This window comes from Vidua macroura, chromosome Z (genome assembly GCF_024509145.1).
Source record: "Vidua macroura isolate BioBank_ID:100142 chromosome Z, ASM2450914v1, whole genome shotgun sequence".
Taxonomy (NCBI): domain Eukaryota; kingdom Metazoa; phylum Chordata; class Aves; order Passeriformes; family Viduidae; genus Vidua; species Vidua macroura.
The window spans coordinates 24,412,747-24,440,156 of NC_071611.1; the positions used below are offsets into that span (position 1 = coordinate 24,412,747).

A 27,410-nucleotide genomic window follows, 5' to 3' on the forward strand; every position below is an offset into this window, starting at 1 on the left:
ACAGCATTAGAATATCTCTAGTGTATTTTCTGTGTGTTCCAGAAAGGCTGATGACACCTCATCACTGTAAAAGTGAAGAAACTCATTTGCAGCATTAGAATAACAGGACTGGAATAACTTATTTACTGTGAGGAAGAATTCTAGCAAAATAGCTAGAATTCCAGCTAATAAATCCTCCTTTCTGTAAAGAGTGAGGATTGTATTGCACTGATTTGCCCAGATATCCTTCACAAGGCTTTCTTCTGAAGCTGCCAGCAAAAAAAAACCAAAAAAACCCAAACCTCTGTGGTGCTGTTGATGTGTTGTGGGGAAAAGAAGGCTTCCAATGTCCCTCATATCAACACATCTTTATATTCCATGTTATTCTGCCTATTGTCTCATCCAATGTGTTCTTAAGCTATCCTCATTATACTCCACTGTTCTTCTGCACAGAAAAAATCTGTGTGTCAAAATCAGCAAGTCATCCCTCATTAATACTGAAGCGCGCTCATGCAAGGCTTTCATGGAAGTCAACAGGAATTTCATCAGAGCATGAAGTGACACCAGTGACACCATTGTTCTATCTACAACATCAGGAATTTTAGCTCAATGGGACAATGAGAAATTTCTTAATTTATGACACATGCATAGAGACTCGACAATGGCAAAGCTCCAGCAACTTTGAACTAAAATGGCTCTGAGTTTAATATGCCACATTAGCCACAGTAGGGAAAAAAAAAGTGTTAAAAACAATTAATAGTAAATGCAAGGTTTGGAACCATTTTTGTGTTCTGGGAATATAGTTGAGGAAGTTTTTCAGATAACAAAAATCCAGAAATATCTTGCAGAAAGTAAAGCATATTTGGAAGAAATGTGCTGGAAGCATCTAGGGGAAGCAAACTAATTTAATCTTCTGAAAAAAAAAAAACCCAGATGTGGTAAATACTCCTGCAAATATTTTAGTAGAGACCTTTGAACCCAACCAAGTACCACCTCCTACCTCAGGTTCCCCTTTTAAAGGGAAACTATATTGGTTTCTGCACAAACACAGTCTCTGAACTCATTCCTCTGCCTTTACATTTAAGGCATCGACTAAATTATCAAAAATGTCTCTGGGAAAAATCTTTCCCTCTCTTTGCTCATTTTAGCCAAAAGGAAAACTTAACATTACCAGCAAGTCCATCAAATTATGAGGCAGTCAGCCAAAGAAAAATACTCTGCTGGTTTTTAGTTTACGCACTATCTCTGGTTTGCACCCAGTGTAGTGCTGAACATGCTGGATCAATAGTTATGAGTAAATAGTAAACCTTATTTGCTGTTGTTTTTTATTAATTATCAGCATAATATGGTTGAAGCTCACATACTGTACCATCAGTAGGTAAAGCATAGCATGTTAATACATAGATATGTAAATAGGTCTATATAGAGACTTTTAGATCTAAAAATATATTTATAAATAAATAAATAATGTATAATAACTATAACTAATAACTATAACTATAAATATATAAATACATATAACACATATTTAGATCTAATAAAAAAAGCCATTCACAGAAGATTAAAGTAAAACACAGCTTAAAGTATAAAAGGTGTACTACATCTTTTTAGTTGCTGAAGATACAATGTTTTGCATGCAAAATAGTTTTGCTTAATACAATCTAATTTTTGATTAACCATTGCACTTCCTTTCAGAAGTCACACTTTTCCATTCTGTCAGGTCAAATCCATTGCATTTCGTTGTATCCTCTTTTTCTAGTTCAAGTCTTAACAATAATCTTTAATCACTAGAAATATGCACTTTTGACTATTGTAAATTAGACACAAATGTAAAAAAAGATAGAGTAAAAAGAAAATGCAGGTGGAGGGACATTAACTCCCTAACAACTGGTGCAACTTTTCAAAGGAAACACAGAAAATGGCTTAAATAAGAAGCCGGCACTCCTTTTCACATATCATAAAAACGTGCAAAACAATTTTCTACAGAAAATGCCACAAACCATTACTGCAAACATACCTTTTTAAGGATGATGAATTAGAGGCGTGTAGATTGTGACAGCACACACAAAATGGCAGCTACGGCGTAATACTTGGTAAATGAAATGCTACGAAGTATTTTTGTAGCACAAGCGGTTTTCTGCGTGCAGAAGAAGGGACTTGGCCGCGTCAGGCCAAGTAACCACAAGGAACAAGTTAAAAGATCACAGCGCCTCAGATTAAGGAAGTGAGTAGTGGCAGGAGGCCCTGACACAGGAAGCACCCACTTGCATCTAGATTTTCACAATCACTGGTGCACAAAGCCTCTTCCTGCTTCTACTTATCAGGCCTCACAAAAAGAATCAGAAATTAAAAGGATAGGGACCAGAATCATAATCAGATTCTTTTATGGCATAGTATGTTTGCAGAACACTCATCTTCCCGAAAGGCAATAAAAAGATCTAGCATTTTTTCCCTTTGTCATAAGGGCACTGTCATATGACCTGCCTTCTTTAGAGGGTGATTAACGTGGAAGGCTGAAGATGATTTGGAGACACATAACGGTTGACTCAATTTTGTCTATGTCAATTGGATATGCTTCAACATTTCTCACTTAACATGCACATTCTACAGCACTGAAAAACAGTCAGCATGTTGCCCCTGCTACTGGTTCTGGAAACTATATTAAGTTGAGCTTTTTGAGCCTCTACCTTTCTGATTTTTTTTCTTTATTCATTGATCTGTGCTGGTTTTGGCACGGATACAGTTGATTTTTCTTCATTGTAAATATTATGGAGCTATGTTTTGGATTTGTGCTGGAAACAGTGTTGATAGTAAAATTTGTTTTCATTATTGCTGGGCAGTGCTTACAAGGAAGCAAGGCTTTTTCTGCTCCTCATACCATCCCACCAGCAAGGAGATGGGAGGCACAAGAAGCTGGGAGAGAACACAGCCAGGACAGGTGACCCCAGCTGACTACAGAATATTCCAGACCACATGGAATCATGCTTAGTATATAAAACTGGGGGAAGAAGGACTACCACTCAAAGCATTTATCTGAAGAAGTTGTTGAATGTTTCCATCAGGGAAAGAATGTACTCCAACACTTACTAATTAACTTTGATTCATAGTAATATGTAGAGGGACTGTCTATTCCAGGCTCTAAGGAACAGTCTCATATTTCTCAAAGGCATCATTTCCGCAGCTCACTAGAGAGTATTTTTTAACAGTTTCAGGTAGAAGCCAGTGGAATGCAAGACAACTTAGAAGATAATTTAATTTACCCTAAAATGATTAAGCAATGTACATGCCAAACCTGTGTAAAGAAAATAAACCCAGAACTTACCAGATGAAATGTAGAAAAGCCAGGGGTGCTTAAGCTTCGTTGACAGAACTGTGCAAAGCCTGGTTGAAGAGTAAATTGTTTTCTTATTTCTGCAGATGAGTGCCTTTAATTAAGCAGAGAAAAATCCTTATAATTACAATCATCCCTTTACAAATTCCAAATGCCAGCATTTAGCTGATTTAGTCTCCAGTCTCAGTGTTTAGAAATATATTTTTATAATGATCTAGACTCCTCTTGGTTTGTAGTTAATGCAAATCTTATAAAACATTTGCAGTCCTATATAACTAAGACTCTGTCACTCTTCCAACAGATTTTTATCATTATTTTGCAGCCGTCACAACTGGAAAATGCTATGCAAGAAAGAATAACCTTGGCCTTAAGTAAAGTGTGACTGCAACCTTCATAGCAATACTTGCAGATTCACTTCTGCAAAGCAAAAATACATTAATAAAGCAGAGAAAGAAAAATGAACATCACATAAGCAAATATTTTAATTGATCAAGGGATAAAAACAAGACCACTCATTAAACAGTGTAAGCCCAGACTTACACTACTAATGCAATTTGCTGTAAAAAGCCCAAGGCAAACCAAAGAAGGAATTAAAAAATCTGCCTATTGTATCAGCTAAACATTTGAGGAAAAAACTTCTGAAGTGCTAAGCAACTGAGGTAGAGAGACCCCAGGACTGAATTCTTCAGAAGTCCCAGGGTGATAATGTACACAGTCTGAAAAGATAGCAGAGTAGTGTGGTGATTTTTCATGGAAACAAATCAATTAATATTTATAATTTAGAATAATCAGTTTAAGAATAATCAGCCATGAAATGTAGCAAAACACCTACACTATATTTCACCATAAGAATGCAGGACAAGATTTTTAAAACAAGATGCAGTTAAGCAGATTGCAAGCAAAAATAATAGTTTGCAGCTCACCAGAGCAGTCAAATGGGAAAAAATAAAACACAGAGGTAAGAAGACACTCCCTTCCACATGAGATTCTTTCAGCTTCAGCAAGCATTAATAGGCATTTTAGAATTACCAGATGCCACAGGACAGTTTTGCCTGTACTTTTTCTCCTTTGTGGCCTCTTGATTCCTATGACCACTGTACCTATTCTGTGACACTTACTACAGCTTTTTTGAACATGATGAAACCCTGAATTTCACTTAATACATTTCTGTTCATGTGAAGCAACAGCCACCTGGCAGAAGGCATTCAACGTATTAGAGGTATTAGGCCTGATTTAGAAAATAAAAGTTGCATAAATGAGATGTTTTTAGGTCAAAAGGCCATGACAGATGTGAGTGTAATGCTGCTGCAATTTGAAGTCAACAGCAATCACAGACAGAACAAAGCCAGAATTATAGAGAAAGTAAAGAGATCCATTTGGAAGAGGATTTCCTACTCATCAGTGGTATTCCAAAACTCAAAACCAAGACCTTTTAAAGGTTAGTCAATGATTACATAAGCAAGAAGCCATGTAGGGAAAATGACAAAGTCTGTGCATTCCGTAGATTATCGTTGACATATTTTATAAAGAAAACCTTCTTGTATATCAGGGTTATTGTTACTCAATTTCCCATTACAAATAATCTCTGATAATGAATGTATGTACAAAACTCAAATTATTCAAAATTATTATTTTACTGCAAACTGAGTCAGTTTCTACCCTATGCCAAAGTATCTATTACCAATGGAAATAGTAGAGGTAGCAGCAGAGGTAGACTGTTGCAGTCTATAGCAGAAGTTGCTGCTGTAAACAATGATGTAAGACATCTTTAAATTACATCCAATATGAGGCTATCAGATGCTTCAAAGAGGAAATTATAGGAATTTTCAGTACAAGAGGAAGCACACATATGTATGAAGGACCAAATTTGCTGTCTGGTAAAAACCTGGGCAAATGTAGCTAAGTGAGAGCAAATACAGTTCTCAAGAGCACTGTCATCAATTAGTTCCTTTCTATTGTCTCACCAATAGAAAGAACTTGCAAACTAAATCAGTCCAATGGATGACAAACCTTGTAATCTGTAATGGCAACTTTCAGATAAGAATAGTTCATTTGACTGACTTCACAGTTTTGCAATGACTAAAGAAAGAAAGTACAGTAAGAATAAGAGAAGACAGCAAAATTTGTTTGAACTAACTCAGAAATTATTGCCTAGATTTGCTAGGATTAGATAAAGGAAAGTTCCGATTGCTAAAAGAACCAAAAGCAAAAGTTAATCACACCAACATGGAGGAAAGGTGGGTGTAACAGTCAGGGATCTGCATGGAAACTTTTGAAAACTTGTGGAATTGTGGAAACAGAGGTCCTACTAGATGGCTCTTTGATAATGCCAGAATGACTGCTGTCTGTGACATGCCTGTTTCCTGATCAAAGAGCTGCCTTGGGCACTATTGGTGTACCCTTAGGAAAATGGTAGTTCACAGTCATTTAGTGCATGTCATGTCTTAGCTTTCATGGAGGCTGCAGTTGATCTATGCCTGGCTATACTTTTGCCCTCCTTGTCTGTACAAAGGCCTGTCTGATTCTGAGGAGAGCTTTACAGTCATACTTGACAGCAACAATGGTCTATCTATGTGTTAAAAAAGAAGGAAAGAAGGCAAGTGGTTAAGGATAAATGCAAAGCAGTCACTGAAAAATATGAGAAAAAGTTCTGTGGTTTCCATTCAGTTGAAGCAAGGGGACCATGAAGTTGGACTTAACTTTAAAATGTACATCACATTAGACATGCCTGCTTATTAATAGTCTGATGATGAAGTATATGGTGGACAACTAGAAAATATGGACTGCAGTAAATTCTGGTTCAAAACGTTTCACAATTATTGGTATATTATTGGCAATTATTATTAGATGATGAACAGACAATATGGATTTATCTAAGGGCAGTCACATAAAACCTATCTAATGCTCTTCTGTGACAGTTTAACTGGCTCAGTGAGGCTCTTGATACTGTCCCTTATGACATTCCTATAAGCAGAGAGAGCGGCTGGATGGAATCATCACAGCTGGTTCCAAAAGAGCTCACAGCTGGTTAATTAAACATATTCAAGGCATAGTCATTATTGGTTCAAAAGACAATTGCAAGGAAATGTTACTATAAGAAGCAATTTAATTTTTCCTCAATCTAATTCCAGTCTATATTTTATTTTACAACATGGATGATGATATAGGCAACATAGGACTGAAGTCTGGGGATCATATCAACCCAGGAGGAATTGTGAGTATTTTAGAAACAGTCTGAAATCAGCACAGTTAGAGTCAATAAAAATGAATGTAAATCTCTAAACATAGGAAGAAAAAAGCCAACTGCAGAAATACAAAAAGTAAATTAACTGTAAAAAAAAAAATATAGGCACATCACAGAAGAAACACTGAGAGAGTATACTGGGACACTTACCAATACAACTACCACAGTGAGGAGAAACTGATGCTATTTCTGTTTATAGAAGACAATGAGACATACTTGGGCTGATGAACACACTTATTACAACACAGAGCAAGATGCAATCAATTTTAAAAGGCTTCAAAAAAGAGCAGTCAGAAGGCTAAAAATTTTGGCAAGGATGACCCAGGAGGAAAGACTGAAAAAACCAGTTGTGTCACAAAAAAGGAGACTGACAGGAGACAGCAGTTGTCCTTGACTATGTAGAAGACAGCAAAAAGTAAAGAAAATGGTGAACAGTTCATGTCCTTAGAGGGAAGAAGAATAACTAATGCGCTTAAATTGAAAAAAGTAAGCTCTAGTAAAGCATTTTGAAGAAAGTTCCCACTGCAACAGCAGCAGGACACTAAAAGTGGCCAGAGGAAGCTAGTTGGTGTTGTGGCCAAGCCATTCTCCATTATATTTGAAAAGTCCTGGTGGTCAGGTAAAATCCTGGTTGACTGAAAAAAGGAAAACATTGCTCCCATTGCAAAAGGGAGAAAGAAGGAACACAGAGGCAACTACAGACTGGTAAGCCTCACCTCTGTGCCTGGGAAATCATGGGGCAGATCCTCATGGAAGCAGTGTTAAGGCACATGGAGGTGATCCAAGGCAGCTAGCACGGCTTTACTAAAGACAAATTTTGCCTGACCAGCCTGGTGGCCCTGTATGAGGGAGTGTCTGCAAAGGTCAACAACAAAAGACTTACTGATGTTGTGTAGCTAGGTTTTTGTGACATTATCCCATGTGACAGCTTATCTCCAAATTGGAGAGGCATGGCTATGATGGATTTACTATTTAGTGAATAAGGAATTGGCTGGATGAACACAGCCAGTGAGTTGTTGTCAATGGCTCTTGTGAGCCCTCCAGGTGGAGGCTGGTGAGGAGTGGTGCCCCTCAGGGCTCTGTCTGGGGACTGGTGGTCTTCCATATCTTCACCAGAGACATTAACAGTGACATAGAGTGCACCCTCAGCAGGTTTGCAGATGACACAAAGCTGAGCAGTTCAGGTTACACAACAGAAGAAAGGGATGCCATCCAGAGGAACCTGGACAAACTTAACCAGTGGGCCCATGGGAATCTCTTGAGGTTCAACAAGTCCAAGTGTAAAGTGCTATCCCTGGGCTAGGGCAGTCCCAGATGTGAGTACAGACTGGGAGAAGTACTCATTGAGAGTGGCTCTGTGGAGAAGGGCCTGGGTATTCTCCTGGATGAAAAGCTGGACATGACCCAGCAGTGTGTGCTCACAGCATAAAAAATCACCTGCATTCTGGGCTGCATCCAAAGAACTGTGGCCAGTAGGCTGAGGGAGGGGGATTTGGCCTCTCTACTCTGCTCTTCTGCAACCTGCCTGGGATACTGAGTCCAGGTCTGGGGTCCTTAGGACATGATAAACATGGACCTGTTGTAGCAGGTCCAAAGGAGGGTCACAAGGATCAGAGGACTGCAGGATCTCTCCTGCAAAGGCTGAGAGACCTGGAGTTGTTCAGCTTGGAGAAGTCTCTGGGGAGGCCTCATCACAGCCTTTTACTACCTAAATGGAACATGTCAAAAACAGGGAGTGTGACTTTTTCTACAGGCAAATACTGATACGACAAAGGAGCAATGGTTGTAAACTTAGAGAAGAGAGATTTAGATTAGATTTTAGGCAGAAATTCTTTACTCAGAGGATGGTGAGGTACTGAAACAGGTTGCCCAAAGCAGTTGTGGGTGCCCTGACCTTGGAAGTGTTCAATGACACATTGGATGGGGCTTTGAGCAACCTTGCCTATTGAAAGGTGTCCGTGCCCATAAAGGGGACAGTTAGATCTGGATGACCTTTAAGGTTCTTACTGGCCCAAACCATTCTGTGATTCTAAGCAGCCATCTCATGATTGCCTAGTGTGAAGAGCCCATTTGCGATGTCCCTGAACTACCTGGAAAATGTCATCTGGGCAACTGCAACCCTTTCAAAGACCAGTGGGACACAGCAGTGTTAATAGCTCTATGGATCACTTATATTGATAGCTGCTCTTTTTCACTAGCTGAAAAAAAAAAGTGAAGACTTTTCCACAAGGGTCACTGCTAAATTCAGTTTGTCAACATGCATGTAGAAAGATAGTATAAACCTGTACAAAGATGGCAGATGACAGCATACTAAGGATTTTCTGGATTTTAGGTCCTTGGCTGAACCACAGCATCAGAGCAAAATAACATAAATTGGAACTGATTTTTCCACTCTGTGATGTCTTGGGCCGTGAATGATGATGGCATACAATCATACAATCTGGTGAATTCTTGAAAAAGCTGGAATTCACCAGATTTCCTGATCGACCCACACAGGACTGGAGGGTAGCCAAATAAAAACAACCAACCAAAACAGAACTCAAACCCCAAATTGGTGCTTCTCAATCTCAATTTTACCAGTGTCTGTCCCACAGGTAGATATAAACCTCCAGTAATTACTAACAAACAGCTGAGACACAGTCTATATTTCACAAATACTCTCCAATGCAAAACACTGAGTTTGCATAATATATTAACAGTGTAACCAAAGTTACAGACTACACCTGGAGGTTCTTAAAAGTAAATTAATCTTGGAGGTCAAATTCTGGAATGTTCCTCAGGACAGAGTGTTGCAACAGAGCCCATTGAAGGATTGTAAACTTGGAGATTTGGGTTATTAGTTGGGCCCAGATGAGGTATCAGGAAAGGAAGATAAAACAGCCATATATTTTCTTCCTGTAACATATGTGAGATCTACGGCCGAACATTGCTGGTTCTATGATTAAAATTATATGAATGCTTATAATGCATAAAGCAGGTTTTGCAGTTTCACTGTAAATTCTGCATGTCATATTTAAATGACATATGTCTTTGAAATGTGTAATTTAAAATCAGGCACAATAGGTATTTTTTTAGTATGCATATAATATGAAAATTTAAACAGAGAAAAACAATTTAAAAATAAAAGTGAAAGAGAACAACGTTTAAGATCACCTATTAACTGAAAATCAGAAACTTCAGAAGAAAAGATCTGATTTTAAAAGTATGCTTCACATGCCTACTGGATGAAGTTCTCCAGAGTTACTTACTATTAGAGGAGAGGCAGAAAGGGTAATCCTTAACAACCTCACAACCCCTTCCAGGAGACTGAAGTCTTCTGCAAGAGCTGCATATGCAATTAGATAGCAAGGCAATATGAAAATAAATAAATAAATAAATAGAAAGTACAAGAACTGTCCCCAAAGACAGACACATTCATACTAAAACGTATACGGTTGGCAGAATAAAAAAAAAAAAAAAAAAAAAGCTAAAACTTTTACTTAACAGGTAAAATATTCAGTCTTAGATACCCTGAAGAGTAATCCTTTTCATCTGACACTGACAAAGAAAATTAATGACCAGCTTTTGTTCTTTTCTGAGTCTAAGATGAAACTTCTCTACTTACAACTGAAAATGAGCAACTAAAAAGCTCTAGAAGAGAAAAAAGTAACAATTACCTACCGCTCTCTTTCACTCCCACACGCAAACACACACAAAGTTTTGGGCAATGATCCAGATCTTTAACTAGCAAATATGGGAATCTCACTTAGATCTCCTGTTCTTACTGCCAGTGGCACTGCCTGTTTTTCTTCTAAGTTTCTAATTAGTCCTTAAGGCACCAGAGCTCGACAGTGTTAGTCACTGTTTACAGCAGTGGTCGATCTGAACTGATGCTGTTTCCTTGTTGGCTCAGGTAGGCTGTACACTCTCTGGCATACACCCACTTTGGGGTCTAACACATTAAGACTCTATATCAGTTAAAGCAATAAAGATCCTATTCAAGATGGTACAACAATCTTCTTACAAGGAATGGTGTGGGAAGAAAGAAAAAAAATTTAGAAGAGGAAACTGTTGACTTAATTATGCTGTCAGCTTGTTACAAAGTAAAATGGGCAAGAGCTCAATTTTTATTTCTTTCCCAGGTCATGTATGATATTTATTCAGAGAAGATTTTTCTCTGCCTTTCTGTTTTGCTGTTTCTCCCTCGGGAAGAGACATGAGCACGGATAAAAATAATTTTCTAATCCTGGCCAAGCAAAGAAACCAACAACCTATGATTTGCTCCTGATGAACAATGTTTTTTTTGTGCAGTTTTTAATCACTGTATGGATAATAGGAATAGCTATAAAATAACATTTGAGAAGACAATGTGCATACATTGTTGACTGCTGGTGTTTGCAATTAAAGTAGTTTTAGGTGTGATAGTTTAGTGGTGCCTCCTGGAAAGCAGAAAGTGTCAATGTCATCTGCCATCCTATTACAGACTTAGACTGGTTGTGATAGTTTATATATGCAATAGAAAATTTGTAATTAATATCTCATTTGATGCTAATTACTGATGCTAACAAAAGATAAATATGTGTGTAAACACCAGAATTCTTTTGTTGTCTCCATTGACTTAATATCCACCAGCACACAGCAATATGTACACAAAGCTTTCATTCTGAATGGATTAACCTCAGTTTATCTAAGGACAATTTTCTGTGTTTGGCTCAGAAGCCTCTCTGCTTCAAAAGCACTAAAGCTCACCTTATTATTTTCTGTAAACTGAGATGTCTGAAGAAATACTTTTTAACAAATATGTCCTACAGCCTCCAGGAGACACACAGGTCTATATTCCATTGCAAAACTGTAGTTATGGCATAGCTTCTTTTTTTTTTTTTTTTTTTTTTTTTTTTTTTTTTTTTTTTCTTTCCTAAACTGTTTTAAAGTCTCCCAAAAGCTTACATTCTTTACAATAAAAATGATAATTGTAATTTCAAGGCCAGTAATGATTGCATGTGCCACCCTCTCCTTATACTGTGATTTGAAAGTAATAAAATAATGTTAGTTTACTCTTCTAGATTTTTGTTTTGTCTGCATTGTTCCTGCAATTCATAACAAAGTGATTATGAAATAAGTGCAAAGATTTATATTCCAGCTAATGTGTATTATCTGAGTATCCAAAAGGCTTCACTAAGAAGGTGCTATGGTAATACTGACAATTTTGTAAATCCTATACCAAGTTTAATAGTTCTTGTGCTTTGTTTTCACTTTTTTACTAAGAAACAATTATTGATACTAAGTGGAAAAAGTCAGACATTAACAACAATAATAAATAATATTAAAATAAAGACTATGTACATGTTATTCAAGGGAATTTTTTTTTTTTGCTCCTATAGGGTTGTTTTTATTTTCTTTATGAAGATCAAAATCTGTATTTTATCAACCAGCAAAAAATGTTGCTGTCAATTTCAAATAAATTCATAATATATTCTTAAAGGGTACAGGAAAGGCCAGAGGAGGAAAGAAGGTAAATGGGACAGAACTGGAAAAATAATTTTTGTTAATATTTTGGCCCCTCATTTCTTAAGAACACAGATTTGTGGGGCTTCAGTGTGACTTTTCTGATATGGAAAAAACATGAGAGTTTTTTTCCCAGTCACTTCTTAGAGCAACATTTTTTTCTTTAGAGCTAAGTTGAACTAGAAAAGCTAGGATCATTTACTAAAATGCTTAAAAAAAAATTGGCCCACTTTCAAGCACATGAAGGGGTACTGCTATTTCTAGAACAGGGAATTTTGATTCAACTTCAGCAGGAGCCAAAGTCATAATATCTAAGATACATTTGAAATCAGGATCTTTTGCTCACACTCTTAAAAATAAAGTGTTCACAGAATTTGGCAAACATTAAAAGCTATTGTTAAAAATAATATATTTTTGTATCTGCTGGCTGTCTTTACATGTACAAATTTCACTATTATACACTGTTACAAACATATGTGGATTATGCAAGACATTTTATATCATAAGTTACAAACTGAAATATCTGGAAAATTTCAAGCTGGAGAAATGTTACATTTTGCTCAGTGTTCTAAATATGAGATCTTGATACTATTATCTTTGTAAGGCTCAGATCATGTAACAACTGAAATAATATATGCTTTTATCTAACTCAGTTTGCTTGACTTTAGGGAAAAATACTAATATTGAGTCTAGGTGTGCTGACTCCCTTATAAAAGATCTCCATTATTAACAAGGCTCAGAAAACTGTGATTCATCATGTGCAAGTATAATTCTACAAAACTCATGAGGAACTGATAGGGACTTTTTGTGTGAACTTGGTCCAAGAGCTGGTTAAGCCTTGGCCTATTTTTCTGTAATTGCATTTACGATGGCATACTTTTAGTGTAATTGTGTTACACTAATAACACATTCACAGACTACCCTTTTTTCTACTGCTACAGACAACGGTAAAGTCTGGTATGAGTTTCTCAAATCAAATTTAAAAAATAGTCAAGTCAGAATAAGAAAAAAGGACAACCATATAGACTTGTGTTCATTAACTGTAATTTTTAATGACCATAAAACCTGAAAATGGTAGAAGGTATAAAATATTTCTTTCTTGCTGGTTTTCACTTCATGTTTGAAAATGAGAACTGTTTGGAACAATGAATAAGAAATATTCATACACAGGGCTTAGTGGATGTAAAAATGTTTCTTATTTGCACCTACATTTTCCTTTGGTAAGGTTAGGATTTCCTTGACTATATATAAAAAAAAAAAAAAAAAAGAAAAGAAGAAAGAAAGAACCTCATCATAAATTGCAGGCCAGGCTTCACCATGCACATAGATGTCTGAAGTCTTGAGGGACATAAGATCTTAAAAAATAATGTTAAAATGCTTTCCTGAGCTTTTCTGCTCAAAGCTTAAAGTCTCTTTCAAGCTCAGCAGTCATCTCCCAGAGAAAAAGCAAAAATCCCATTACTCTAATCCTGTAACAGGGATTATTACACCTGAGTTCAATGATTGCACATATGTAAGTGTTGTATAACACTATGCTGAAGCAACCGTAACAGAAAATAGATGGCCATATTTTAAACTCTATTTGAGTATCAAGTCTGCAGTTAGAGAGCTTTCTAGCTGTCAATAACATCTGTCTCAACTGTAACAACAGTATCCTGCTTGTATGACCAACTGTTCTTTAAAGACACAGTTTCTACAGCTGCCTACCAGCTGATAAAGTGTACCCTTGTATTATGGAGCCTATCTTTCCTGCACTTGTAATTTTTCACAGAGATATGGCTGGGTGGGCCTGTGTTTGTCATCAACCTCCTACTTAAGTGGCTACTATCACCTTCATTGTATGGCAGGCAGATGACTCCAGAAAGGGTAATCAATAAAAACCAAAAGTAAGTCACTATGAATAACCCAGGCACCAGTACCCTCTGACAAGTAGTTATGAGGACATTCTCTTGCTATTTCTTTTCTACTTCCTAAAAGTTACATATATTTTAGTCATTAAATGTTGCAATTTTTGCAGAGTATGACAGAGGAAAGGGCTTTTAGTCTTTGTGATAGACACTATGATACCAAATGTAGTAAAGGCATCATCCTGAATAATCTTACTTTTAAAAAAATGGGGAGATGCTCACAGGAAATTTAAACAAAAATATAAATTATTACCCTATGGCACAATCTAGACCTATGATGCTGCTTTTTTCTTCAGCTTACTCCCATAACTGATTTACAATCCACTTTTGCTAATTTATGTCTCTCCCTTATAGTGGAGGAGTACTTGTTAAAAATGTCCCAGAATATGACACACAGGTCAATATGCCTAGAGGAAGAACCATCTGAGGCTTTTAATAACTATTTAGTTGTTCACATACTGTGAGCACTTGTAACTGATAGAACAGGGATGAAACCATGGTATTGAGTCCTTTTTATCTTTTCTGTTCCCTCATACTGCCTTGATTTCAAGCAGTGGGAAGGTGGAAGGTAAAGCATCTATGTGCAGAGGCTGCAGTGGGGACTGGTCTTTATGAGTAGTATATGCAGTTGCAGAGCACCCAGTCTTCTTTCCCCTCTCTTCACCTGCTTTAGAGCCATGTACAATCTATTCCTTATGCTGAATACAAATCCAGAAGACACCAAGACAATGATGTCACAAACTGGGAAAAAACAGCTTGGAGTAAAGAGATGTGGTTCTTCATTTGTCTAAAAGAATAATGTCTAAAGGTGATGAAGTATAAGTTGGATGAAAAGACAGTGAGTTGGACTGAAAACTTCCTGAACAGTTGGTGATGATCAGGGGCAAGAAGTCTAGGTGGAGGGTATAAACTAGCAGTAAAACTCAGGGGTCAGTACTCGATCCAATCCTGATTAACATCTTCATTAATGATATGGATGACAGGGCAGAGTGTACCCTCAGCAAGTTTACTGATGACACAGAAGTGGGAGGACAGTGCAGCATTACCTTCTTGATGCACCAGAGGGTCATGCTGCCATTCAGAGGGAACTCAATGGGCTTGAGAAATGGACTGATGGAAAACTTGTGTAGTTCAAAAAGTGCAAAGCCCTGCACCTGGATCATCTTCATGCACCTATATATGCTGGAAGGCACTTAGCTGGAGAACAGCTTTGCAGGAAAGCATCAGAGGTCCTAGAGGACCATGACTACATTTGTTGTAGGAGACTGAGACTTCCACAAAGTTGAACATGAGCCAGCAATATGTCCTGGTTGCAAAAAAGACAGATGTTATGCCAGGGTGCACTGGGCAGAGTATTGCCAGTGGGTTGGAGGAGCTGATCCTTGCCCTCTGCTTGATGCTGGTAAGACATACCTAAGTTCTCTACCCAAGACTGGGCTCCTCAGTACAAGAGAAGCACAGAGATACTGGAGAAACACTTGCCAAGGGTGACTAAGGTGACAAAGAGACCAGAGTGTCTCTCCAGTGGGGAAAGACTGAGACAGCTGGGACTGTTCAGAAAAGGGAAGGCTTGGGGGCATCTTATCAATTTATACAAATATCTAAAGGGAGAGAGTAAAGAAGACAGAGCCAGACTTTTCTCAGTGGTTTTCAGTGACAGCACTAGGGGCAATGGGCCTGCCCCAAAACTTGGGAGATTCCATATGAAACATCTTTTTCCCATGAGGGTGACTGAGCCCTGGCACAGGTTGCTCAAAGAAATTGTGGAGTCTGTCTCCTTGGAGGCCTTCAAAATCCAGCTGGATGTGATCATATGCAGCTAGGTCTAAATGGCCCTGGAGGCCATAACCTCCAGAGGTCCTTTCCAGCCTTAACTATTGTGTGATTCTGTGAAAGAATTGAGCAGATACTTTGGTCAGTTTATAATCTATCCCTGTAAACCAGAAATTGGAGAAAAATGCTGTGGACAATTGGAAGGAAACACATGTTGTAATCAGCTGAAAAAAAATGGAAAAAAATTGAATGAAAGATGAAAAAAGTATGGTGATATTCCTGTATACTCCAGTATTTATTTCCTATAGCCAGATTAAATGATTTACAAACAAAACCAGTATCCGGGAACAGTGCTAGTCAGCCTTTCCTCAGTGCTTGGTAAGATCGTGCAACAGATTCTCCTGAAAGCTATAATGAAGCACATGGAATACAAATAGGTGATTAAAGACAGCCAACATGACTTCACCTAGGGCAGATTATGCTGTACTCATCTAGAGGCCTTCTACAATGAAGCAACTGCATCAGTGGACATGGGTAGAGCAACTGGTGTTACCCAACTGAATTTCTGTATGGTGTCCTACAACTTTCTTACTATAAATTGGAGAGACATGTATTTAATGGATGGACTCGTAGCTGGAAAAGGAACTAGCTTGATAGCTTTCTTGCTTGATCTCCAGTGAATGTGCAATGTCCAGAGAACAGAAATAAGTAATAAGAGCTGTTCCTCAAGGGGAAGTGGAGGGAGCAATTCTATTTAATAACTTCATTAATGACATACATGGTGGGACTGAGTGCACCATCAAGCTGAGTAGTTCACTTGATTGACTTGATGGAAGGGATCTGTCCAGAGGGAAGGGACCCTGACAGATTTGAGAAGGCTCATATGAACCTGATGAAGTTCAAAAAGGCCAGGCGCAAGGCATTGAACATGTTCAGGGCAACCAAGACCTGTATATGAGAAATGAATTCATTGAGAATAGTTGTCCAAAGAAGGAATTGAAGGTACTGATGAATGAAAAGCTGGATATGACCCAGCAATGCGTGCTTAAGGCCCAGAAAACCACACGTTTCCTGGGCTGCATCCAGAGCAGTGTGGGCAGCAGGGCCAGGGAGGGGATTCTGCCCCTCTGCTCTGCTGAGACCTCACCTGCAGTGCTGCATCAGCTCTGGGGTCCCCAGCACAGGAAGGAAACAGATCCCTCGGACTGAGTCCAGAGGAGAGCTGAAGCACCTCTCCTGTAGGGATGGACAGCCTGGAGAAGTTGGATTTGTTCAGCCTGAAGAAGAGAAGGCACTGGAAAGGCCTAATATCAGCCTTCCAGTACCTAAAGGTGACCTGCAAGAACTATGGGGAGGGACTTTTTAAAAGAGCCCATAGTGACAGTACAAGGGAGAAAGTGACTCCTCTCACTTTAAAGTGAAAGAGGATAGGTTAGGTTAGATATTAAGAAGAATTTCTTTACTGTGAAGGTGGTGACACATTGGAACAATTTGTACAGAGAAACTGTGGATGTCCCATCAATGGAAATGTTCAAGGCCAGGTTTGTTGGGGCTCTGAAGAGCCTGACTTGGTGAAAGATATCTCTGCCAATAACAGGGGGTTTGGAACTACATGATCATTGTAGGAACCTTCCAATGCAAACTTTTTTAGGGATCTAAGATGCAAACTTGATCTGTATACCCCGTGCATGTGAACTCCATGTAATTGTCCCAAGTATTTAGAAGAATAATCTCATTTATTTTTGTGGAAGTCTTAGAAAAATGCCCATTTATTATAAATTGTTATCTTACATTGCTATACCTAACATATGAAACATGTTCATCTTACTTTTTTTCTCTTTTCTGTGTACCAAGTACCAAACCATTACCATTTCACACATGTATGCGTGTATACACTAGATTTTTATATTTACTACATAAACTTAATGTACATACAAAAGACTGAGGTCCTCTATGGAGCTTCTTTTATATATTTAGAGTTTGAAAATAAAAAAATGAAAATAAATAGCTTAGTATATACAATGGAGTCTGGTCAATGCTTTTAAGTAGTTAAAATCTTACTATACCATATAACAATGGTTTTATTGAAATTCAATCAAAAGATGTTAGTCTCAGTCCGATGAAGGGGTTGCATTGAACAGCAATCTGCTATCAGAGTATGTAGGAAATGAAAACAATTTTTGCACTGTGCTTAACTCTTCTACAACAGCCTTTGTCATTTAGGCTAAATTCTTGTGAATCTTCAGACCCAACACTCTTTACAATTTTTTTAAGCTGATAGTTTCATTTCAGGTAAAAAAAAATCATAATTAATGTAAAATGGAATTCTTGATACAATTGGAGAATTTTACATGAGTATGACTTTTAATGTAAGCTTTTAAAAAATTGAAATCTTTAGTTGTTGCCTTTAATATTGATAGTGTGAGTTTGTTATTGTTTAATATAAGTCTATGTATGTAAACACATCCTTAAGTACACATCTTAAAACTAGAACAGGAAAAGCTAAGTTTGTTGCACAACTGGGCAATTTCAGGGACAAGGAAATGAAATTACAGAAATGGATGTTGAAAATTTCTTATGTAATACTTGTGAAATTCAGACAACAGTTGTCTGTAGAGGCAGTTGAGGAGTATGTCTATTGGGAGGGTTTTTAATTGCAAGAGACAAATTACTGAAAGCTAGGTGATTTGTTAGGGACCTGTATTGCTGTTCTTGATAACCTTCTGTTTTGTAATTTGTGTGTTGAAATGTTTTTAATGTAGAGCATTGGTGACCAGTGCCCCAGCTACGTGCTTGAAGCACAATTTTCTTCACTTGAAGTTAAAGCAAACAATTACTGCTGCAAGACCTATGTGAAAGATAAGACAGTAAATTACACTAGCTAAACAAAAATAATAAAAATAGAATATATCTTCTGTTAATGTTGCATTTATCCTAACACACTGCCATGACAAACTGATTAAAAGTCAGATTTTCTGGTCTCTCAAACCTACAATGCTCAGCTGGTACATATTAGAGCCCACATTTCTAGCCATGATGAGTTGTTTTCTCCTCAGTGGTTTACAAAATTATTTTTTAACTTCCTTGATTCCTAGGTATAAATACTGTGATGGGAAAGTAGACACAGTTACTTTGCACAATCCAAATATCTTCTAATTATTATCTTGAATTAAGCTCAGCAAGGATGATCTAGCTTTTTGTGTCCCATGCTGATTTCTAGCTGCCTGACTTGAGGGACACTAAAAATTTGTTCCTTCACTTCTACATAGGAATGAACATCATTATTCATAAAACCTATCCTATTAATGCAGAAGGAACTATTTACATACATGCATTAAAAGCATATGTGCAAGTCTTTGCAGGATTAAAAAAGGCAGGAAGCAACAGGTTGGGGCAACAGACCCCAGATGGGTGGAAGGAAGAATAAAGTGATAGGAAAACATGGTTATGTAGGCAGGTTGCATACAAGAGTTTGAAGGCATTTGAAGACCTGTTTTTAAAGTTTGACCTAGCTTTAAACAAATATGTTGCTTGTCATGTAATAGCTGTTCCTGAAACATCTGCAACTCCAGTGCTCATGAACTTGCACTAAATTTAAATCCTAATGAGACCACTAAGATATTTTGTATCATGTTATTTCTGATTTTTTACAGAACAGATTTCATAGGTTGGTCAGATATCTGTCATGGCTCACCAAACACACCAGGGTTAGCAGGGAGGTGGCTGAAGTTTAGGCAGAATAGAACCTAAAATTCTGCTGGTCCTCATAAAAACAGTGTATGGCTTACATAAATCACTGGCAAAAGAAGGAGTGAACAAAAAAGCATGCAAATTTGTAGTGAATGCAAAGTAATTATAGAGTCAATGTACTAACTCCTGAAAATGTTGCCCTGTCAGTAATGTTCAACTTTCAATACAAGTTGTATTTTGAAGAAGTCACAAACTCTGAAAAGAAAGAAAATTTTACAGCTGTAAATTAACCTTTTGTGTACAGTCAAGAATCCCACTAACCTATTATTCCTCTTATTTTAAAAATTACTTTAAAAAATCCAAACTACCACATTAAAAATGCTTCTTGCAAAGATCACTCTTCTGTCAGCAGTACAAACGGCATTGGAGGCATGTAAAAATGTCCTGCTGCTTTTGAAGAAAGGGAAACAAAATATCCTTCTAAAAATATCTACTATACTGATAAAAGAGAATAAAGTGTAAGTGTAAAAGAGAATATCCATGTTCACAAAATAAAAGGGCACACACTTAAATAGGAATAATATTCAGAATATTTTTATAATATATTTCAACATTTAACTTGCTATGAAAAATACTATTTCACTATTGATTCAAAAGAAAAAGAAAATTTAAAAAAATATAGCTAATTTAATTTCAGAACAGTTCTTACTAACAGAACTTCTGTGAATCTTCGTGAAATGAAGTGGAACTAATTGCTATGATTCTGCTACTTTCTGCTGCTTTAGTCATAGAGATGAAGAGTGACCATCACCAAAGCTAGGAAAAGCTGCCAAAAAGCTGACCCTAAAAATAGGAAGAAAGAAAATAAACTCTGTAACCATCGGCTAGTTATGATTTCTGTTCAAGCAAGTCTCCAAATGATCAGGAATTGTGGCCTGCTCCTCTCATGAGCTGCTCATCTGATGGCTTCTAAATATGGTGTCTCACTCTTGTGAATATTCCACCATAAATTTAAAATAAATTCCCAACGGATACAGAAAGGTACGCTGATGCATATTCTGCCATGAGAAAGGCACATCACAGAGGAGCTAATTTTATCCTCCCTGACTGCAAACCCCATGTCTTCCAAAAAACTGCTGAGGAGGTGGAGTTTCTCTGCATACTTTTCTCTCTGGCACAGAGACTTATCCTTAGTTTATATTACCATTATGCTATTTGTTCTTTTATGTGTCAGCAAACTCAGGTGCCTGTTACTTACATCAACACCCTGGAAACAGTTTTTGTCTCAGATGACAAGACTCTTGAAAAGGAGGCCTGTTTTTTTCTTTAACCTAACAATATGAAAATAATTGTCTTGGTTTCTTATTGCCACCACAGAGCACAGACAAGCTGAGAGTCAGGACTTCCCTGGGAAAAGACACCAAAGTCTATCAGACAGCAAGTTTAGTCTCAAGAGTATGGTGTTCCAACAGCCGAACTCATATTAATATATTTGGTTGAGGGAGGGAATGTGGGAGGTAGATATATTTTCAGTCATCGGGGCACTTTTCCTTTTCATAGACGAAAGAATGAAAAAAGAATCCAGTTGATGTATGCCATTGCAGTATTGATGCTCTACATGAACTCCTCATTTGTCAGGAGCGCTAATTTAGAGGGATCAAGTAATTTTGCCACTTCTTGTGAAGGGGAACCCAAATCCCCCGCCCCATCGCCAGCGAGCAGCCCCTCCAAAGAACTCGGAACTTCTTCGAACAGAACAGATAGGGAACGAACTCCTGGGGTGAGACTGGACGTCTCCTTCCTTCCAGAGGACATGGACCCACGGCCGGCTTCGTCTGAGTACCCTTCATCAAAGCAAACCCTACAGCAGAAGTGCAGCCAGGTCCGCAACTCCCGCAGGAGCAGCGGGCGGCGCGGAGCAGCGCCCGTCGAAGGCTGGCCAGCCCGGCTATCTGGAGCTGTCAGATGGCTCCCCGCCCCGGGGGTCTCCGGGGGAGGAGCCGTCCCGCCGTGCTCTCGCCGCCCGCCCGCTTGTCTTGGCCAGGCGAGGGGTAATTGCCGGGTACGAGGAAAGCCGCTTACCTGTTGATTTTCAGGGCGAACGCCCTCCTGTCTGCGGCAGGTAACGTCGCCATACGGGCGAGCAGCCGTGGGTGTCGGCTGCCGACGAGGACCGAGACTGGCTGTACGCACGAAGGGCGGCTTTATTTCATTTATTTGTTTTTCTTAATTGCGTGCCCCGGGCTAAAAACCCGACGATCCACTGACAGTTCTGGGTGGCAACTTCCGCATTTTACCTTCCTCACTGAAATTGGCCGGAGTGGGAGGGATCTGCCCTAGTGCACGGCAGACTGCTCACCCTGCCGCGTGTTCCCCACCGCCAGCAGCGTCCAGCCCGGCGTCCCGGGCGTCCTGCGCCTTCCCGGCGGCTTTCACCAGCCGTCCGCCTCGGCCAGGGCGCCCATAGGCACTGGGGGAGAGCAGGAATTTCCCTCCCTCTTTTACAGAGGCTAACCCTGAGCCCTCCGGGGGGCATTTTGGAGGGAAGCAGCGGGGAAGGCAAGCGCTTAGGCATGGACAGGAACGGAAGGCACCGTGTACATCTGAACACGCATAGTTGCGGGAATCCACGCGCGCCCCGCATGACCCTTTTTCTTTTGGAAACTGCAGTGCGAGTGTCAGACGCCTCCGCCCTACCACACCACACCCACACACATATGCACGCCCGCCGGGGGTCAAACGCTGCTCTGCGGGGGCGGGCGAAGAAGCAGCGGGCACTGCTGCGCACCGCTGGCCATTGCCGTAGCTGGGCCGGCCCCGGGAGCCGAGGCTCCAGCATGTCCTGCCAGGCGGAGCAGGCAGGATCGGGCGGAGCAGGCCGGAGTAGGGCTGCTCGGAGCGGGGCAGAACCACGCCCACTGCCCCACAGGGATAAGAGATAGCCAGGTACCTTCCTTCGGCCCCAACGGCGCATAGATGGAGCTGTTTGGGCAAGTAGGGACAGCAAGTTGTGAAAGGTAAATACATGTCAACTCTTTACCTGGGACAATATTTTGCCAGTACACCTGTGCACCCAGGATCTTTGTTTCTCTTACATCTAAACAGTATGTGTAAGAAAAACTCAGAGGTAACAAAACCAGATACCAGCTCAGCTTGGCACAAAGCTTGGCACTGCTGTTCTGTTCACCAGTACTTACTGCTCAGCTTTTTAAAAAGGCCATTTTTATTAAGTATCTTGTGGTTGTGTTACAAAATTATGTTTCCTGACTGGTGTTTTTCTTTCTGCCTTGATGTAGTTTTCACTGCTGCTGCAGATAAGGAGAACTCACCCTTCATTTGAAAGGGGAAACAAAAGCCAAATATGGTTTCTACAGATGAATTTTGAGGTAGTAGAAGCAGTTCAGTTTTAGATTGTCTTGTTTTTATTAAACCTGTGCTTTGATGGCAACAACATTAGGATTCACCCATTGAAGGCAGTCATAGTTTATCTCTCCATTCTTAGTAACCTGGAGGGAGTCTAGAGGAAAAAAGTGGGATAGGAGGCATGGAACAGAAGATTGTCAAACAGTGAGGGCCTAAAATGTTCTACTAACAATTACCTTTTTCTGAATCTCTGTAGGATTCACCATTCTTTGAAGTACTGTTAAGTATGCATGGTCTCAAATATGAATGTTAATCTCTAGGTTAACCTCTGGCTAAGGGCCCCTAGGGAAATCTAGAAATGCCAAAGAGGTTTAAGAAAACAGAGGTAAATAAAAATTCAGCAATTGAAACAAATATGGGTATGTTTTTGGGAAGAAAACCCACAAGGATCTACAGCAGAACAAGATCTGAAATAGTTCAGAGAAACTTATGAGTGAAAATATTAAAATCTATTATTAATAGGATGTTGTTACCTAACAAATATTTGCTTTGGGAAGAATAAATTGGACACTTTATTGCTTGGAATTTACCCACCACACCCATCCTGTCTTTACCTCACCAAGATAAAGCTAAAGCCACTTACCTACATGTAACTTGAACTTAAATATCACTTAATTACAAATCACTGATATCTAGCTGTAGTTCAACATGTATTGGTGACGAGAAAAACTTTTGAATGCCATAGATACTGGGTCTGGCAAGACACTACCTCACTGAAGGTACAAAAAAGAATCCAGGCTTCATTTTAATAGCTCATGTGGCATGAAGTAGAGACCTTCCTTGATTACTAAATCTTGCTATAGTAATAGAGCAGAAATGCAGATAACATACCAAATGAGCACAAATACATCCATTTATTAATGATACAACTGTTTATATTGCACCTTCATATAGTCTAGGTAAGCATGGACAAAAGGATTGCTCTAAAATGTTTAGCCACATGCAGGAAAAAAATGCCTGAGAAGACACACAAAATTAAAGTTTCCAGAACTTTAAAGTTTTGGCAAGTATGTATATACATTGAGAGAGAGGATGCTGCCATGGTTTAACCCCAGCTGGCAACTATGTCTCACACTCTCATCCAGTGGAAAGGGAAGAGAGAATTGGAAGGATAAAAGTGAGAAAACTCGTGGTTCTAGACAAAGCCGGTTTAATAGGGAAAACAAAGGCTGTGCACACAAGCAAAACAAAACAAGGAATTCAGTCACTTTTTCCCATGGGCAGGTGGGTGTTTAGCCATCCCTAGGAAAGCAGGGCTCCACTATGGGTAATGTGACTTGGGAAAGCAAATGTCATCAGTCTGAAAAGCCCCTGTTCTTTCTTCTTCCCCCCAGCTTTCTATGCTGAGCATGATGCCATGTGGTCTGGGATATTTGGGGTCAGTTGTCCTGGCTGTGTCCCCTCACAACTCCATGTGCCCCCTCAGCCTCCTCACTGGTGGTCTGGGGTGAGAGGCAGAAAAGGCCTTGATGCTATGGAAGAGCAGCTCAGCAGTAACAAGAACGTCCCTGTGTTATCAACACTTCTTCCAGTACAAATCCAAAACACAGCCCCATACCAACTACCATGAAGAAAATTTATTCTACTGAAACGCAACCAAACCAGTCAAAACCAGGATATATATTCAGCAGACACAGGACAAATACTTAGATAATTTAAAGTTCTCCTCTTTTTCAATGAACTAAATTATTGGAAACCCTACTTTGGCATAGAAGCAGCAAAACTCATCAAATACTCATTTAATCTATTATGTCAGCAGTTACATTGCCTTTTTTGAAGGGGGGGGGGGGGGGAAGAAGAAAAAAGTACTTTTTTTCCTTACAAAAAGGACTTCTATTAAGAAAGTTTACATGATTTTAACTCATTGGAACACTACCAGATGAGAAGCTGGTGAAGTTATTTTTTTAAGTTATCTTATCCAATTCAATACTGTCAGTATGAGTGCATGCTCCAGTTTTTTGCTAAACAAACAGTATTGTTTGAATTCCTGCAACAAACCAACCTACCAATACAAAGCAATGAAGTCTAAACACTCCTTTATAACACGAAGTAGAACAAGATCTTTCCAGTCAGAGGATTAAAAAAATTTCATCAAACCAAGTTCCTGTGAAGGCATCAAAAAATCAAAATTAAAGAAAACAGTGCAATTCAGAACAGACCATCGTTTTCCAAAACTAGCTTGTTTGGGTGTCAGTAGCTGCTATTAGGTGTATTAGATTAGTGGAAATCATGCCTGCATTCCCCACCTCATTGCTTCACCACCTCACCCCTAGAATCAGTCAAAACCTATGCTTTCCTGTAATTTTTCTTGGGTTTCAAATGCTCAACTTGGTCTTCCTCCTGCACCTGACTAGGAGGTGTTGGGTCCATGGCTGGCTGGATACTGTACCTGGGCAGGCTAAGGAGATGCAGGCCCAGCCACAAAGAACAGCTGAGTGGTGGTAATGTCAGCACCAGTTCTGTATAGGTGCCTGGGAAGAATGGATACTGCTGCAAATTGTTTTGAAGGGGTTTGAAAGTTGGGATTAAAGAAACACTGGAAGAAACAATGATTGGCATGATGGCATGTCTACATGTCACCTACCAAGGATTTTTTTTTCCTTGTAAGGTACACCTTTTCAAATTTCTTCATTGGCAGCAGTATCCCTGTGAGGAATGCTACTGCATGATTGAGTATCAGGGCACCATGAATATTGCTAACACAACTTTGTATCTTACCACAAACATGGCCTGTATCCCAACAAAGCCCTGCTTAAGTGTCACCTGTTTATTTGTAGAGGATGTACCTTTGCTGATTGACCAGCAATTGAGTTAGATCCATGGGAGTTTCCTCAATATCTTTTATAATGTTAAGTTTGCATCCTTGGCAAAAAACACCAGTGGTATGGTGAATTCACTAATGAATAAATGTGATTTGATGAGCCCGTAAGAATATCTGGAGGTTCACACCAAGAGGAAAACTGTAATGATCTCAGTTTGCAACCTGCCAGGAACACACAATGCCTGCTAACATTTGCTCATATTCGACCTTCCTACCGCATCAGAAGAGTGTAATGTAGCCAGTGAAGCTAGACACTCTTTCCTTAAAGGAAGCTGCCATCAAGTTCAGTGGTTTTTCTGTCACAGATCTCAACTGTATCCAGTAAAATCTAAGTAACTTAGTCAAAAGTGCTTTAAACAAAAAATGTTATATGAAATTTAGTAGACTAACCCTCAGAAAAATGAGTTTAATTTTCCATTATTTCTTTTAATGTTTTAAATAGATTGACAAGGAAATACTGAATTCCCGTAAAAAAATAAATTTAAAGTTACTCCCTAGGTTTAAGTTTCAGTTTTGTGTTGGTGAAGCAGAACAAAGGGAACTTAGATCACTTTGCAGCCTTTTTTTTTTTTTTTTTATAAAACACTTGAGTCTAAAAGAAGAAAACCAGTCTATGTGAAAACATATCCTCTTTTTCCACTTGTCTGTGCAAATTCTTCTAGAGAAATACAAATTCTACTGGCCAAATTCACATCTGAGTTTCTCAAACAGAAATGTTTGCTCACCTTCACAGTGAACAAAACTCTAGCAGAAACAACACTCACAAAATTTTCCCTTACTGACATAATTTTCTTACATACAATGAGGCAACTTGCTAGATGATGTCTGATATTTAAATTCTGATTGTAAACCATATCTTTTTTCTAATGTTCCCAGTTTCACTAAGTTTCAGATTATATCAGCATATTGAGAACATAAGCCATAAAAAGTAGCAGGGTTAAAAAGCAGGTGCACTAGCTGAAGTAAGATCTTCCTTGTCTTAAATGACATGTGAATAACCTGCATTCTTCAAAGAAAAACGAAGTCTTGTTATCAGGAGAAACTGTCAATGCAAGTACAGATAAGAAAATAAAAATAACTTAATATAGGAATAGTTTAACAGGTAACAGACAAGAAAGGAGTAAATGTACCCTGGGGAATATGCAAATCATACTGACTGAAGTTATGCATCTGCATACCAGCTTATATTTTGTGATTACAAAACTGAACTTAATATCCATTTCCTTATTGTTTTGCAGGTTAACTGGTATCATTGTATGAATTTGCAATTCCTTTCTCCGAGTTGCTGAACTATATTCAGTTCTATACTGACTAGTAGGAACATGCAGGAACCTCCTTCTCACAGGGCTATTGTGCTTTAAGACTCATATTCAACATAATACTGAAATACCAATTATTTTCTTCTCCTGCTGTTTTGCTCAGATCATGCTCCCCTTGCTACTGTATCAGGAATTAGCAAGTTGCAATGGTCTTCCTTATTCTCCTGTTATAGTCTCCTTCCCTAATTCTATGCTAAAGCCTTAAACACTTTAGTCCATCATTAAAACCAGTCTTTGGTCCATCATTAAAATGCCTTGGCTTGCACTGAGATCTTCAGTATTAGGAAAGGGAGTAAGTTATTTCAAGTGCAGCCAACTAAAGTAATAATTAAACACAACTTCCTGGTACCCAGAGACACTTTGCTTTCTGATGTTGTATGTTTTATCTACAAATATGTTAGAATAAAACGCTTCAACTGTGCCACCCAGATTTAAGTTT

General features: G+C 38.8%; 1 protein-coding gene across 2 annotated transcripts in view; it reads right to left on the reverse strand.

Moving 5' to 3' along the window:
* DOCK8 (dedicator of cytokinesis 8) overlaps positions 1 to 21,662 on the reverse strand; it is an 89,391-nt gene extending 67,729 nt beyond the window's left edge. For both annotated transcript variants that reach the window (XM_054003223.1, XM_054003222.1), the window contains exons 1-2: positions 21,491 to 21,662; positions 3,302 to 3,404 (exon numbers count right to left, since the gene is read on the reverse strand). In XM_054003223.1, the coding sequence (XP_053859198.1) occupies positions 3,302 to 3,404; positions 21,491 to 21,543 (156 nt within the window). In that variant the 5' untranslated portion in view covers positions 21,544 to 21,662. The remainder of the gene's footprint in view (positions 1 to 3,301; positions 3,405 to 21,490) is intronic.
* Between the last annotated feature and the right edge of the window lie 5,748 nt (positions 21,663 to 27,410).